Genomic DNA, 17,284 nt, shown 5'->3' on the forward strand with positions numbered 1-17,284 from the left:
ATTTGTTTACAACATTTCTCTTTCAGTTCGCTCAAGTTTCTGTCAGTTTGTACACCAACTTGGGCAAACTTTGTGTATGATGCGTCCATTTCTCTCCAAATTTGAACATTATTATAAAGCAATTTTTTGTCTCTTCCATTTACTTCTCTACTGTAACTATACTAAAGCTTAGATATAAATTCCATTCAATTGACAAAAGCAAAAAATTGATGTTATCAAGCGTTGAACAATGAATGATAAGCATTAGAACTCGAAAAAATCAAGGGCGTTGGTCTATCTATACATTCCCTTTTATTGCTTGGTAATATATTGCTTTGGACCAGCGTCCTATTTATATGACACTAAATTTTCAACATCTATAGCACTGAAAGTTATAACAAAACTAAAATAACTTTAATATAGCGTAATTGCCGCATACCTATTGCTACCTAATACATATAAACCAAATGCATTGTTTCCATTAAAAACAAAAAAAAATAACGTTACCCGAATCATACCCAAACAAAGAAACTTACACGGGTAAATTTAAGTGGCCCTCTTTTTACAGAGAGAAAGGAAAATATATCAAAAAATTACAGTGCATTAGGACAGGTCTCCAATTGCTCCATGTAATTAGCAGAGCTCGAAAACTTTACTCTTCTTTGTTATAAAAAATAAAATATCAAGTGTCCTAAAAATAGGACGCTGGCTCCAAATGGGTTAATGGCAGAACACTGAGGAGGAGGAGGAGGATAATTATACTACAAATAAAAAAAAGCCGAAACAATGGTTTATGCATAAGAATTGGTCAGCATTTTTTTCTGGTGGCAGTTTCGTAAGGTTCTAGCTCTCTCAAACTGGTTAGATTGTAAGGTCAAGTCACTCGGGTCGGTTGTCGGGTTAGGTCACCTCGGGTTGGTTCACTCGGGCCACTTTGGATCGGGCCAATCGGGTCAGCTCGGGTCGGGTCAGTCAATTTGGGTCACGGGTGGGGCCGGGTCGGTCTTCAACACATATAATTTCCACGAAAATTACAATATACCACGGTTTATACCTCATTGGACTTCCAATAAAACATTTTCAATGATGTGTACACCATGTCACCATTTTTGTATGAGGGAATGTCTAGAGGGATTTTGTGGGAATTTGATGGAGTGTAGATTCCTGTGTGTGTGTGTGTGTGTGTGTGTGTGTGTGTGTGTGTGAGCGTGTGTGTGTGAGTGTGTGTGTATGTGTGTGTGTGTGTGATACCTTACAGGATACAAGATGTCGAGGAAGTGTGTAAATAAACCGGACAATTTCTGTTATGTATGTGGGGAGCTGATATTTAAATCACAACGTCGATGTTTTACTCCACTTGTGAGGAAGTGTTATCAGTTATATTTTGGTTGCTGTGTAGGAGACCAGGATAAGAACTGGGTTCCAAACTACATTTGTTGTACTTGCGTGAAACGTCTGACTCGGTGGGCAAATGGTGGACGAAACATGAACTTCGCAGTACCGATGATCTGGAGGGAACCAAAAGATCATTCTTCAGACTGCTACTTTTGTATGACAGAGATAAAAGAAATAAGCAGTAAATCTAACCACACAGTACAGTACCCTAATTTGCATCAGCAATTAGGCCAGTTCCACACAGTGCAGAATTACCTGTACCAGTAACTCCTCATCTTACGGTAAATGAGAATTACGTACTTGAGGCAACTATTGAAGTTCCAAATGAAGATGATGATTCTACTTATGTAAGAAGCACATCTACATTGGATTCCCATCTGATAACTCCGGGTGAACTAAATGACCTCGTACGGGATTTAAAACTCTCCAAGACACAGACAGAACTTCTTGATTCTAAACTTAAGGCTGGAATCTGCTCCATCGTGACACTAAAGTGTGTATTTTTCGAGTTTCATACAGAGTTTCAAAACTACTATTCTCAAGAAAATGATTTAGTGTATTGTAATAATGTCTGTGCTGTGATGGATACACTTGGACATGCACATATAAGTACAGAGTGGAGATTGCTTATTGACTCTTCGAAAACTAGTTTTAAGGCTGTCCTTTTGCACAACAGCAACAAATTTCCTTCAGTGCCTTTGGCTTATGCAACTAATATGAAGGAAACCTATGAAAACATCGAAATAGTGTTAGAAAATATTCAGTATGAGAAATACAAGTGGACCGTTTGCTGTGATTTACAAGTCATTTCTTTGTTAATGGGTTTGCAGCTTGGTTATACGAAATATTGTTGTTTCCTCTGCGAATGGGACAGCAGGAACAAAGCGCAACATTACATCAAGAAGGAATGGTCAACGCATGTATTAACTCCTGGACAGAAGAATGCTGTTTATTCCTCACTGGTGAGCCCTGATTAGATAATTCTACCTCCTCTTCACATAAAGTTGGGGCTCTTCAAAAAGTTTGTTAGGGCAATGGACAAAAGTAATGCAGGATCTTGTTACCTCAAGGAAAAAATTCCTCGGGTTAGTGACGCTAGGGATTTTTGTAGACCCCCAAATAAGATGTTTGATTCGTGACCAAAAATTTGAGGATCTCTTAACTCTGGTTGAGAAAGCAGCTTGCTGTCCATTTAAATGTTTAACAGAGAATTTTTTAGGAAACAAGAAAGCCCCAAATTACCGTGAAATTGTGAGTGATTTCCGACAATCATTCAATGAAATGGGTTGCAACATGTCCCTTAAAGTTCACTTTCTAGACTCCCACCTGCATTTCTTTCCTGAAAAGCTTGGTGCTGTTAGTGATGAGTATGGGGAACATTTTCATCAGGACATTTCCTCCATGGAGAAGAAGTACCATTGACAGTGAAGTTCAAAAATGCTAGCTGATTACTGTCGGACACTTAAAAGAGATGTTCCAGAAACCAAACACAGAAGAAAGTCGACAACTAAAACATATTAGTTGAGGTAAGTAAGGGTCCATTTATTAAGAAGATACCACTCACTTCTTTTGTATTATTTATTAAGTAGATATAAAATGGTGACACGGTGTATACATAATTGAAAATATGTTTTATTTCAAATCCAATAAGATATAAACCGTGCTTATATTGTAATTTTCGTGGAAGTTATATGTGATTTTATCTGCACTAAAGAATATTGTAAAATGAACAGTACACATAGCATATTTTTTATATAAATATGTTTATTTCTCTAGATAAAATAAGGCTATTCTTATGAAACTTAGAGGGCTTACTAAATATAAATCAGGCTAACATACAATATAATTTGTGCGTTTATATACCTAAGGTACCCAAGCTACAAGTATGAAAATGGTTTAAAAAAAAAGAAAAGAAATTTGAGGGGAAATTTTCCGAAAACACCTCTGTCACGGGAAAACTGAGGGTGATGGAGAAAAACTGATTGCAGGTTCGAATTCTACGTGAAAAGTTCTATTAGAATCAGGCCTTTTCTTCCGTGTGCCAGAGAAAAAGATTTTTTTTCGACTAGTGCAATAGGTACCATTTTCAAACTCATCAACCGTTATTCAAACCGGTTAATGTTGATCGCAGATTTTAAAAATACTCACATCCGTATATTATTTAATACAAACGAAAATTTTACCTGCACATTTCTGCACAAACGATGTATAAACGATCGCGACAATTTGTGGTTCAATCGAACATGGTGGGGCTAGCACTTAGACAATTCCCCTTTTTTTTCGTTCTGTCCACGCATCTGATAGCTTAGAAAAAAAATTTTCGCCTGCGCATTACTGCTCAAACGATGTGCAAACAATTGAGATAATTTTCTTTTGAATCGGACGTAGGGAGGTGCTACCAATTATTTAGCCTATACTTTGTTATCGTCTTGGCGCGCCCGCAATTGTGTACAAACGAAAATTTCGCCTGCAAATTTCTGTACAAAACCGTAACAAACAAGTGCGACAGTTTGTGGTTGAATTCGACATGGGTGGCCTATCAATTAGAGAGCCTATAGTTTGTTATCGTTTTGGCGGGGCCACATTTATGTGCAAACGAAAATTTCAGCTGCACATTTATGTACAAAGGCGTACAAACAAGTGCGACAGTTTGTGGTTGAATTGAACATGGTGGGAGGGCTACCATTTAGACAGCCCCCCACTTTGTTTTCGTTCTGGCGGCGCTCCTAATTGTGTACAAACGAAAATCTCGCCTGCACATTTCTTAATAACTATATTCAAACGATTGCGACAATTTGTGATTCAATTGCACATGGTGGGGGGCTACCATTTAGACAGCCCCCACTTTGTTTTCGTTCTGAGGTCGCCTCTAATTGTGTACAAACGAAAATTTTGCCTGCATATTTCTGTACAAACGATGTACAAACGATTGCGACAATTTGTGATTGAATTGAACATGGTGATTGGGCTATCACTTAGAAAGCCCCCACTTTGTTTTCGCCCTGGCGGCGCCCCTAATTATGTACAAACAAAAATTTTGCATGCACATTTCTGTACAAACGATGTAGAAACGATTGCGACTATTTGTGATTGAATTGGACATGGTGGGGGGCTATCACTTAAACAGCCCCCACTTTGTTTTCGTTCTGGCGGCGCCCTTAATTATGTACAAACAATAATTCAACAATAACATTTCTGTACAAACGATATAGAAACGATTGTGACAATTTCTGATTGAATTGGAAATGAGGGGGGCTACCATTTAGACAGCCCTCACATTGTTTTCGTTCTGGCAGCGCCCCTAATTGTGTACAAACGAAAATTTCACCTGCACATTTCTGTACAAATGATGTACAAACGATTGCGACGATTTGTGCTTGAATTGGACATGGTGGGGGGGCTATCTCTTAGACAGCCCCCACTTTGTTTTCGTTCTGGCGGCGCCCTTAATTATGTACAAACGAAAATTTAGCCTTCACATTTCTGTAGAAACGATTGCGACAATTTGTGATTGAATTGGACATTTGGGGGGGGCTATCACTTAGACAGCTCCCAATTTGATTCAGTTTTGACGGCGCTCCTAATTATGTACAAACAAAAATTTCGCCTGCACATTTTTGTACAAACGATGTAGAAACGATTGCCACAATTTTTGCTTGAATTGGACATTGTGGGGGCTACCATTTAGACAGCCCCCACTTTGTTTGTTCTGACGGCGCCGCTAATAGTGTACAAACGAAAATTTGGCTTGCGCATTTCTGTACAAACGATGTAGAAACAATTGCGACAATTTGTGATTAAATTGGAAATGGGGGGCTACCATTTAGACAGACCCCACTTTGTTTTCATTCTGGTGGCGCCTCTAATTGTGTACAAACGAAAATTTCGCCTGCACATTTCTGTACAAAGTACACACGATTGCGACAATTTGTGATTCAACTGGACATATTGGGGGGCTACCACTTAGGCATCCCCGACTTTGTTTTCGTTCTGGCGGCGTCCCTAATTGTGTACAAACAAAAATTTAGCCTTCACATTTCTGTAGAAACGATGTAGGAATGATTGCGACAATTTGTCATTGAATTGGACATAGTGGGGGGTATCACTTAGACAGCCCCACTTTGTTTTCGTTCTGGCGGCGCCCCTAATTGTGTAAAACAAAAATTTCGCCTGCACATTTCTGTACAAACGATGTATAAAACGATTGCGACAATTTGTGATTGAATTGGACATGCTGGGGGGGGCTACCATTTGGACAGCTCCCAATTTGTTTTCGTTCTGGCGGCGCCCCTAATTGTGTACAAACGAAAATTTCACCTGCAAATTTCTGTACAAATGATGTACAAACGATTGCGACGATTTGTGCTTGAATCGGACATGGTGTGGGGGGGCTATCTCTTAGACAGCCCCCAATTTGATTCAGTTTTGACGGCGCTCGTAATTATGTACAAACAAAAATTTCGCCTGCACGTTTTTGTACAAACGATGTAGAAACGATTGCCACAATTTTTCCTTTAATTGGACATTTTGGGGGCTACCATTTAGACAGCCCCACTTTGTTTGTTCTGACGGCGCCCCTAACTGTGTAAAACAAAAATTTCGCCTGCACATTTCTGTACAAACGATGTACAAAACGATTGCGACAATTTGTGATTGAATTGGACATGGTGGGGGGGCTACCATTTGGACAGCCCCCAATTTGTTTTCGTTCTGGCGGCGCCGTTAATTGTGTACAAACGAAAATTTCGCTTTCACATTTCTGTAGAAACGATGTACAAATGATTGCGACAATTTGTGCTTGAATAGGACATGTTGGTGGGGGGCTACCATTTAGAAAGCCCCCACTTTGTTTTCATTCTGACGGCGCCCCTAATTGTGTACAAACGAAAATTGCGCCAGCACATTTGTGTACAAACGATTGAGACCATTTCCGATTGAGTCTGATAAGGGGGGGGGGCTGTCTAAATGGACGTCTCCTTTTCACCTCTACTGTAATTAAATTCTTCCTCGAGAAAATCTGTAATCAACACTGTCAGTAGCTACGTCCTTGACTAATATACCTTAACAAGTACAGCTTTATTTTCGTATATTTTTCAACAGACCAATATAAAACTATCGGAAACAAGAATATGTAGTCAACTTCTTAAATACTTCGCTCGCCGAAACCCGTTCAGGCGTGCAACAAGCAAAAACATGTTTGGCGTCTCACAAATGGAAACGGGGAAAAAAGAGAAGGAAAAGCAGCACGGCAGTGCCTTATCGCAGTCAGAGCTGACAACATAGTTTCGGTCGTCACTAACGCGAATAGACCTACTAGCAGTGTACAAGAGTTATACAGTTACAATATACGTTGTGCCACAGTAGCGCTACAGGCGGAATGTGCACGAACTACAAATGAATATGTTCCCTTACAAGCATCAGTCACTGTTGCACCCTCTTTACATTCTACACATCCTTTTTTCTCCCACTTTTTGACCTTGACAAGCAGAAGTACCAGGCTTTCCGAGTTCACAACCATAAACTGTTTGTGTACAGAGTACGTTTTCAGTTCTTCGAATGACTGTGCGCGCGAAGAACAAGGGTGATGATCGGGCTACCGTATACGGAAGTCAGAAACACCCGGTTGCAATAATAAATGTAAAATAAAAATATAGAGCCTTGACAATGCCGTGAGGATGAATATATATATATATATATATATATATATATATATATATATATATATATATATATATATATATATATATATATATATATATATCGGTCATTTTTTAAAATTTTATATGATCAATTGTTTAATGTTTTTAACCGGTAGGGGTTCGGGTCTTGCTTGGTACGCCTTTTTTTTAACGTGATTTGGTTCGATTCCTGTTTAGTGCAGCATTTCTTCAACTTGAGTCGGTTCGACATATAACATCCACCAGATTAATTTGACGTCATATCCCATACTAGTTACTTATCATTGTTGGTTCATTTACGGTAAATCTGCGCGTGCTGCATATAGAATTCGGGATTTGAACCAATGCACAGTTGTATGATTAATGTCTTCGACTTCGCGGTTAAAAAAGACGAAACAATTTAAGAAAACACTAACATAGAAATTAATCACTCAATATTTACCTTTAACACATATGTATAATGATTTCACTCAAAAATATATTTATTGAAACGAGATTTTGCTCTTTTGAATCAAGTGCCTAGACTTGGGATGAATTAATATATTTTATATTCAAAGTTTCAACTCACATCTATGAAACACGTATCATGTTTAAGAATATTGAAATTTTAATTTTTAGTATAGCCCATGTTATGAAAAAAAAAAATAATAAGAGCTCAATAACGAAAATAATATTGTATCGAAGTGCTGGCTTATATTTTCATTTTCTCGAATAGCTATAGCATTTGCACACATTTCACTTTGACGTTTGGCTTTTTATATTTATATATCACTAATTCACACGCACAAATGATGTAGAGGAATTCTAGATAACAATATTCATTTATGAATTAGTATGTTGTTACAGCACTATTTTTAGGTTACATGATGGAAATTTTCTTCTAGTCTTAAGTATCGTGGCGTTATGCGTAAATATGAGTAAATTTGAGTTTTGGCGTTTACTTCGTTGTAATCGTTGGGCGATTCTATTTGGAAAATTATCTCGTAATGTTTATACTTAATATTTTCATTCTAACGATGTTGGATGCACACTCGTTATCTATAATACAATTAAGTATTTCCTAGCTGGTTGAAAATCGTCCTACGACACCATTACTTTGTAGCGAACCACGCTTCCTCTCGCGCACTGTTGCCAACTCGCCACTGTGAAATGTCGCTAGTTTAGTACTCTAAAGTCGCTAGAAGTCGCTAAACGCCTCCTGCCAAACGTCCGAGAAGTTGGCCCCCCCCCCATTGAAGCACTAATGATCTCTTCTAGTGCAATCGTTAGTGCTTCGTTAGTGCTTCTTAGAAAACCAACTCCCAACATTAGTGCTTCAATAGTTTGGACGCTAGAAGCAAAAAACTTTGGGGGGGGGCCAACTTCACGTTAGCCCCTCCAGAAAGCACTAACGATTAAACCTAGTGGAATCGTTAGTGCATCGTTAGTGCTTCCAGAAAACACGAATAGTTTCGTTAGTGCTTCACAATTAGTGTGGCTATAGCCAGTTATATGTCACGAAATTCCCATAAGGAATACATGGGGAATTTTTAATTGGCTCAAATTCCCAACAAATTCAAAAGCGCTAATGACCTCTTCTAGTGCAATCGTTAGTGCTTCGTTAGTGCTTCTTAGAAAACCAACTCCCAACATTAGTGCTTCAATAGTTTGGACGCTAGAAGCAAAAAACTTTGGGGGGGGGCAACTTCACGTTAGCCCCCCCCAGAAAGCACTAACGATTAAACCTAGTGGAATCGTTAGTGCATCGTTAGTGCTTCCAGAAAACACGAATAGTTTCGTTAGTGCTTCACAATTAGTGTGGCTATAGCCAGTTATATGTCACGAAATTCCCATAAGGAATACATGGGGAATTTTTAATTGGCTCAAATTCCCAACAAATTCAAAAGCGCTAATGACCTCTTCTAGTGCAATCGTTAGTGCTTCTTAGAAAACCAACTCCCAACATTAGTGCTTCAATAGTTTGGACGCTAGAAGCAAAAAACTGTGGGGTGGGCCAACTTCACGTTAGCCCCCCCCCCCCAGAAAGCACTAACGATTAAACCTAGTGGAATCGTTAGTGCATCGTTAGTGCTTCCAGAAAACACGAATAGTTTCGTTAGTGCTTCACAACTAGTGCGGTTATGGCAAGTTATATGTCACGAAATTCCCATAAGGAATACATGGGGAATTTTTAATTGGCTCTAATTCCCGCCAATTTCAAAAGCGCTAATGATCTCTTCTAGTGCAATCGTTAGTGCATCGTTAGTGCTTCTTAGAACATCAACCTTCAACATTAGTGCTTCAATAGTTTGGACGCTGGAAATAAAAAAATCTTCTTATTCTGTCAGTTATTTATCATAAGGAATACATGGGAATTTTTAATTGGCTCAAATTCCCGCCAAATTCAAAAGCACTAATGATCTCTTTTAGTGCAATCGTTAGTGCTTCGTTAGTGCTTCTTAGAATACCAACCCCAACATTAGTGCTTCAATAGTTTGGACGCTAGAATCAAAAAACTATGGAGGGCCAACTTCACGTTAGCCCCCCCCCCAGAAAGCACTAACGATTAAACCTAGTGCAATCGTTAGTGCATCGTTGGTGCTTCCAGAAAACACGAATAGTTTCGTTAGTGCTTCACAACTAGTACGGTTATGGCAAGTTATATGTCACGAAATTCCCATAAGGAATACATGGGGAATTTTTAATTGGCTCTAATTCCCGCCAATTTCAAAAGCGCTAATGATCTCTTCTAGTGCAATCGTTAGTGCTTCTTAGAACACCAACTCCCAACATTAGTGCTTCCATAATTTTGACGCTAGAAGCAGGGGCGGATCCAGGACGGACTTCTGGGGGGGTGGCGGTCGGCGGTAATACTGCTACTTTTAAGAGCTCCAAACTTGTTATGGATGGGTTTATTTATATATAAAATAAGAGTTTCCTCTTGTGGGGGGGGGGGCGATCGCCCCGTTCGCCACCCTCTGGATCCGCCCCTGGCTAGAAGCAAAAAAACCTTGGGGGGGCAACTTCACGTTAGCCCGCCCCAGAAAGTACTAACGATTAAACATAGTGCAATCGTTAGTGCATCGTTAGTGCTTCCAGAAAACACTAATGTTTTCGTTAGTGCTTCACTATTAATTTGGCTTTGGCGAATTACATGTCACGAAACGTCTGTAAGGAATACATGCGGAATTTTTCATTGGGACAAATTCCCGCCAAATTCTAAAACGCTAATGATATCTTTTAGTGCAATCGTTAGTGCTTTGTTAGTGCTTCTTAGAACACCAAGTCGAAACATTAGTGCTGCAATAGTTTGGACGCTAGAAGGAAAAAACTTTTGGGGTGCAACTTCACGTTAGCCCCCCAGGAAACACTAACGATTAAACCTAGTGCCATCGTTAGTGCTTCCAGAAAACACTAATGGTTTTGTTTTGCTTTACTATTAGTATAGATGTGCCCACTTATATGTTACAAATATGTCCAAACTCACGAGGTCGGCGCTCACGAGTTCGAAACTTACGCTAAATCTACCTCAACCTCACGAAGTGAGCGTGAGATAAGGCTGGTGATGTGAGCGTGAGGTTGAGTGAGCTCTGGGTGAGACGGGTGAGGTGAGCGTGAGGTCAGACTGGTGATGTGAGCGTGAGGTCAGACTGATAATGCGAACGTGAGGTTGAGTGAGCGTGAGGTCAGGCTGGTGATGTGAGCGTGAGGTCGAAATGAGTTTGTGAGTTCAGGTCGAAATTAATTTTTTGAGCGTGAGCTTGAGTGAGGTTAGGTCAAAGTGGTCACCTCTTTTTACGAAACTCCCATAAACACATGGGGAATATTTCACTGGGACTAATTCCCGACAAACTCAAAAGAGCTAATGATATCTTTAATACAATCTGTAGTGTTTCGTTAGTGCTTCCTACAGTAGTGACTCTTAGCACTAGTGCTGCAATAGTTTGGTCTCTAAAAGCAAAAAAAATTCAAGGACAAACGTGAAGTTAGTTTTTTTTTTTAACTCCTAGCATCCAAACTAATGAAGCTGGAAATAATGCTGGAATGTTCAGATTTCGTGCTCTAAGAAGTATTAACGATTGCACTGGAAGAGATCATTAGTGCTTTTGAATTTAGCGGAAGTTTAACTCAACGAAAAATTCCCAATGTTTTTCTTACGTGAGTTTCGTCACTAATAATGAAACACTAACGAAACTATTAGTGTTTTCTAGTACCACCAACAATGTATTATCAATTGCACTAGGTTTGATTGTTAGTGCTTCCTGGGGGGCTAACTTCACGTTTGTCTATGAAACTTTTTTGCTTTTACTGACCAACTATTGCAGCACTAGTGTTAAGAGTCACTGCTCTAGGAAACACTAACGAAGCACTAAAGATTGTATTAAAGATATCATTAGCTCTTTTGAGTTTGTCGGGAATTAGTCCCAGTGAAATATTCCCCATGTGTTTATGGGAGTTTCGTAAACAGAGGTGACCACTTTGACCTAACCTCACTCAAGCTCACGCTCAAAAAATTAATTTCGACCTGAACTCACAAACTTATTTCGACCTAACGCTCACACAACCTCACGCTCACATCACCAGCCTGACTCCACGCTCAAATAACCAGCCTGACCTCACGCTCACTCAACCTCACGTTCGCATCATCAGTCTGACCTCACGCTCACATCACCAGTCTGACCTCACGCTCACCTCACCCGTCTCACCCAGAGCTCACTCAACCTCACGCTCACATCACCAGCCTTATCTCACGCTCACTTCGTGAGGTTGAGGTCGAGTTAGCGTAAGTTTCGAACTCGTAAGCGCCGACCTCGTGAGTTTGGACATCTTTGTGACATATAAGTGGGCACATCTACACTAAAAGTAAAGCAAAACAAAGCCATTAGTGTTTTCTGGAAGCACTAACGATGCACTAACGATTGCACCAGGTTTAATCGTTAGTGTTACCTGGGGGGCTAACGTGAAGTTGCACTCTAAACGTTTTTTCCTTCTAGCGTCCAAACTATTGCAGCACTAATGTTTCGACTTGGTGTTCTAAGAAGCACTAACAAAGCACTAACGATTGCACTAAAAGATATCATTAGCGTTTTAGAATTTGGCGGGAATTTGTCCCAATGAAAAATTCCGCATGTATTCCTTACAGGAGTTTCGTGACATGTAATTCGCCAAAGCCAAATTAATAGTGAAGCACTAACGAAACTATTCGTGTTTTCTGGAAGCACTAACGATCCACTAACGATTGCACTATGTTTAATCGTTAGTGTTTCCTGGGGAGCTAAAGTGAAGTTGCCCCCTAAAGTTTTTTGCTTCTAGCGTCCAAACTATTGAAGCACTAATATTGGGAGTTGGTGTTCTAAGAAGCACTAACGATTGCACTAGAAGATATCGTTAGCGCATTTGAATTTGGTGGGAATTTGACCCAATAAAAAGTTCCCAATGTTTATCTTACGTGACTTTCGTCACACACAATTTGCCATATCTACACTAATAATGAAGCACTAACGAAAACATTAGTGTTTTCTAGAAGCACTAATGATGCACTAACGATTGCATTAGGTTTAATCGTTAGTGCTTTCTGGGGGGGCTAACGTGAAGTTGGCCCACCCCACAGTTTTTTTTTTTGCTTCTAGCGTCCAAACTATTGAAGCACTAATGTTGGGAGTTGGTTTTCTAAGAAGCACTAACGAAGCACTAACGATTGCTCTAGAAGAGGTCATTAGCGCTTTTGAATTTGTTGGGAATTTGAGCCAATTAAAAATTCCCCATGTATTCCTTATGGGAATTTCGTGACATATAACTGGCTATAGCCACACTAATTGTGAAGCACTAACGAAACTATTCGTGTTTTCTGGAAGCACTAACGATGCACTAACGATTCCACTAGGTTTAATCGTTAGTGCTTTCTGGGGGTGCTAACGTGAAGTTACCCCCCCCCCCAAAGTTTTTTGCTTCTAGCGTCCAAACTATTGAAGCACTAATGTTGGGAGTTGGTTTTCTAAGAAGCACTAACGAAGCACTAACGATTGCACTAGAAGAGGTCATTAGCGCTTTTGAATTTGTTGGGAATTTGAGCCAATTAAAAATTCCCCATGTATTCCTTATGGGAATTTCGTGACATATAACTGGCTATAGCCACACTAATTGTGAAGCACTAACGAAACTATTCGTGTTTTCTGGAAGCACTAACGATGCACTAACGATTCCACTAGGTTTAATCGTTAGTGCTTTCTGGGGGGGGCTAACGTGAAGTTGGCCCCCCCCAAAGTTTTTTGCTTCTAGCGTCCAAACTATTGAAGCACTAATGTTGGGAGTTGGTTTTCTAAGAAGCACTAACGAAGCACTAACGATTGCACTAGAAGAGATCATTAGTGCTTCAATGGGGGGGGCCAACTTCTCGGACGTTCCTGCCAAGTCGCTAGAAAAGTCGCTATACGATTTTACAAAGGAATTAAAATAATTTAAATATTTTTCATATACAATGGAAGACTCGAGTATTTTTTCTTTTAAAAAATGGCCATCTTGACAAAAATACTGCACTATGCGCTTTGAAGAATACAAAATTAATAAATATAGCATTGAAAGTTTGCAAATACTTAAAATTTTGGATCACTTTTCCCCATGCCCTCTTATTGAGTACGATTATCTTTTGGGGGGTTGGGGAATTCATGTTGCTTTCGTATTGGAACACTTCACATAACTCACCCCACGAAATTTCTGTATAATTTATATTAAGAACAACCGCAGTTCAATTAATATATAAATAACACGCACTACACTGAACCAGAAAAGCAGAATGTTCTCCAGCGTCAGTGTCACTGTAAGCACTGTGCAATGCAAGAGGTTACCAGCTATTACGCAACTAGTTAAATACGGGAAATTCCCGGATTTAGGAACCGCAGTGAAGAAGGGCATAATCCTCATAGCAGCGATGAATCCAACGAAGTAGGTCGCTCATAGCAGTAGTGCAACCGAGTGTGTAAAAGTCATTATTAGTATCACGAACTGCAAAATTTTGGATACTTTAATATAAATATAGAACAAAATATTTGAATTCCTAAATGTCCCTAGGCGCTAAATAAAAATTTTCGTCGTTAGACACTTCCAAAAGTCGTTAGTTTTAGCGACAAAGTCGCTAAATTGTCAATACTGCTCTCGCGGGCTAGATTATGTCACCTTTTGTATTCTTACACCAGTACATTATGCTGATTCATATTAAACTACCAATAAAAACTGTTAATATCACACTATATGGATGTAATCCAATTTACTATGTTTTTTTTTTTCCACGTATTATAGAAATTGTCATAACATGAAATCTTTAATTCACTGCAGATGATTATAGATTTTTAGGGATTAGTTTCTTCTCACTCACGTCAGCATGCCGTCTTTGTTTCGGGTGTGACACGTTAACGCCTACTTGATTCTCTCTGCTGGGTGCTACGAAAAGGAGTGCTGTTGTGCTACCAAGAAGAGTGCTGTTAACAAAAATTCTGCGCTGGAAAAGAAGAGCATCATTCCATATGAGATGAAAACTTGGGGGATATATTAAATGACAAAATGTAAGGGGGGCCATCCACGTATATGTTTAAGATTGTGTATATACAACAATCATACGTATTGGTGCATATACACGACCCTCTATTTGTTGTTAATAAAATTGTTATTGAAAATTGAATTTTTCTGTGTTATTATTTTCTGTATTATTATACTGTATATCATGTGTTTCTTTTGAAGAGGAGTATTGGATTAATGGATTAATTTAGCTAATTGTCACACCACTAGAGGACGGTTGAGTTCTCCAATACTTCCGTCTTATCCCAATTAATTCCATGATTCGCCTCCTTAACATGTTTAGATATGGCATTGGTATCTTTCTTCCTCCTAACATCATCTTTATGTTGTTTTAATCTTTCTTTCACTCTCTTTCCTGTCTCTCCTATATACGACATATCGCAGTCCTCACACCATACCCTGTATTCCGATATTGTCTGAAGAAGGATATGTTGGTTATTCGAAACCATTATTATAATTTAAAATAAAGTGTGTTTTAAGCTTTGGTCAGTGTTTCTTTTGTCAAAATTATCAATCCAAAGCCATGAATAGTCTTACTATCATTCTCAAATATGGCACGAATTTGTACTAAATTAAGACAAGGTACACATTACTTAAGTTCACTTGTGTTAATATCCATGGAAGGTCCTCAAGTGGGATTTTTCTATATAAGAAATATTATAAAAAAGTATGGTATAACGCATCCCCAAGATGAATTGAACTGCCTTCTTTAAAACTTAAATTGTAAAATATGTTAGTTTATTGAATATGTGTATTTAAATATTTAGTTCCTGAAAAGGTGATCAAAATATTAGTAAAAATTCTTGTATATGAAGAAGCTTTATATTTCAATAGCTAAAAATTAGTGTGTAGCAGTGAAGAACAAAGATACAGTTCTCTGAAAGTATATAGACGGTTTCTTTGCATACAGTATATAAAGGTATGGTTTGCATAAGGTACATGGTTACATTCCACATTTTTAATGAGCTCCCCCCATAGAATTTCAGATCCCCCCCCAAAAAAAACCGAGGAGATTGGATAAAAGAAACGATGAATAGTTAGCACATCACTCCCATACCATCTTCTAGTTCCGAATTCTCTTAACTCTTACTGCAAGTAGCAAATTAGTTGTCTTACGATTCTTGGACAATGCAAAAATACTTAACGGGAATGGAACCCGAGGCCATATTCGCTGAAAGCACAATAGCGTACACACGGGAGCTTTGTGAAGTGCCAATATATTATCACAATAGCTCATACAATTTCCTCATCTAATGCAGAAATTTCTCCTTGTTCACATACATATAATGTACATATAATCAAAATTTACTTTCTGTTCAGTCAAAGTTCTAAGAATAATAAACACGGCTTACCAGTGATCCATCAACAGAAAATTCGTTATCATTACAAACGTGGATTCACTGTACCTATTTCACGAAATAAAGCATTCTTTATCCTTACAGTAGCGTTATCTAGAGTGAAAAACGGAAATAAGGCAATAAAAAAGTGATAAAAACTTATTTTGTCTCAGAATTGTTGAATTTTTTTGATAACTTCACATTATAAAATAAAAAATATTTATGTGACCACCTACAGATATCTCTAAAATAACAGACAGAATTTGATCAAGATCAGAAAAAGCTTCTTCAACTATAGCATAATGGAGTGTGTCTCCTCAAACGAAACTAGGTCGATACTATTATTCAATAATGTAAATAGAGTACATATCAAAATACATGGAACAAAGGAGTCTTTCTTCTTGGTCTACTAATTAGCCTTGGTGTACGATGTCCCAGGTTCGATTCCCGGTGGGAGTTACAATATGGTTCTGATCCCACATTAAGTCTGATGTAAACGGACAAGTTTTGCTGATAGATATCACTACAGTCTTCGTATCACTCTAATGCATTTATTACCTTTCACGAAAATTCACGATTTCTCTTTAAAATTTCAACCTACAGACATCATATTTTTAGAGAAGAAACTTCATAATTTATCGAAGGCAAGAATCCGTGCCGAGTTTTTATTTAGAATTTTCTTCATTGTTGAATGGATATTCAAGCCTTTAACAATGAAGAATGCCGGTTGCTGGTTATGTAAATTGTGATATCAAATGCTCGGCAACTTTTTTGTTGCCGTCGCCAGTGAGCGAGGGTATGGCATCAAAACTGTTTTGTCTCCATGAAGTTGCTAACTGCAGGCGACAACGACGATATAGTTGCGCAACTGTTTTGTCGCCAGCGAGCGGTAGACCTTAAGGTATTCACAAAGAAATTTGGAGATGCTGATGTAATTATGTTTGTTTTGTTAACATTACTAATGTTGGAGTTTCAATGTAGAGTTATTTTTAAAACTCATGTATTTCTTCTACTGAATACGTAAATATTTTTTTTCTATGTATTAGGCTGGAGCAGGAAAACCTTCCATGTAATGCCATGATTGTTCTAATCGGAGAAATTTTATGAATTATGCCCCCAGTCCCCTTTTCATATGTAAATAGACAAATTTATTATTATTACTATTATTATTATTATTATTGTTGTTGTTTAATTATAAAACTATTTCCGCCTCCCAGAAAAGGAAACTTTCTTATTTTATATATATATATATATATATATATATATATATATATATATATATATATATATAAATAAAACCCATCTCAAAGTTTGGAGCCCTTAAAAGTAGCAGTATCACAACCC

The 17,284-nt window shown here is 38.4% G+C and overlaps 1 protein-coding gene across 1 annotated transcript in view; it reads left to right on the plus strand.

Annotated features, from left to right (window-relative positions):
• LOC145665114 (uncharacterized) overlaps window positions 1–17,075 on the plus strand; it is an 88,636-nt gene extending 71,561 nt beyond the window's left edge. Inside the window, exon 2 of the mRNA XM_081732402.1 lies at window positions 16,987–17,075. Within this exon, the coding sequence (XP_081588528.1) occupies window positions 16,987–17,047 (61 nt within the window). The 3' untranslated portion in view covers window positions 17,048–17,075. The remainder of the gene's footprint in view (window positions 1–16,986) is intronic.
• The last annotated feature ends 209 nt before the right edge of the window (window positions 17,076–17,284 follow it).

Source organism: Thermobia domestica, chromosome 1 (genome assembly GCF_964235325.1).
Source record: "Thermobia domestica chromosome 1, izTheDome1.hap1.1, whole genome shotgun sequence".
Taxonomy (NCBI): domain Eukaryota; kingdom Metazoa; phylum Arthropoda; class Insecta; order Zygentoma; family Lepismatidae; genus Thermobia; species Thermobia domestica.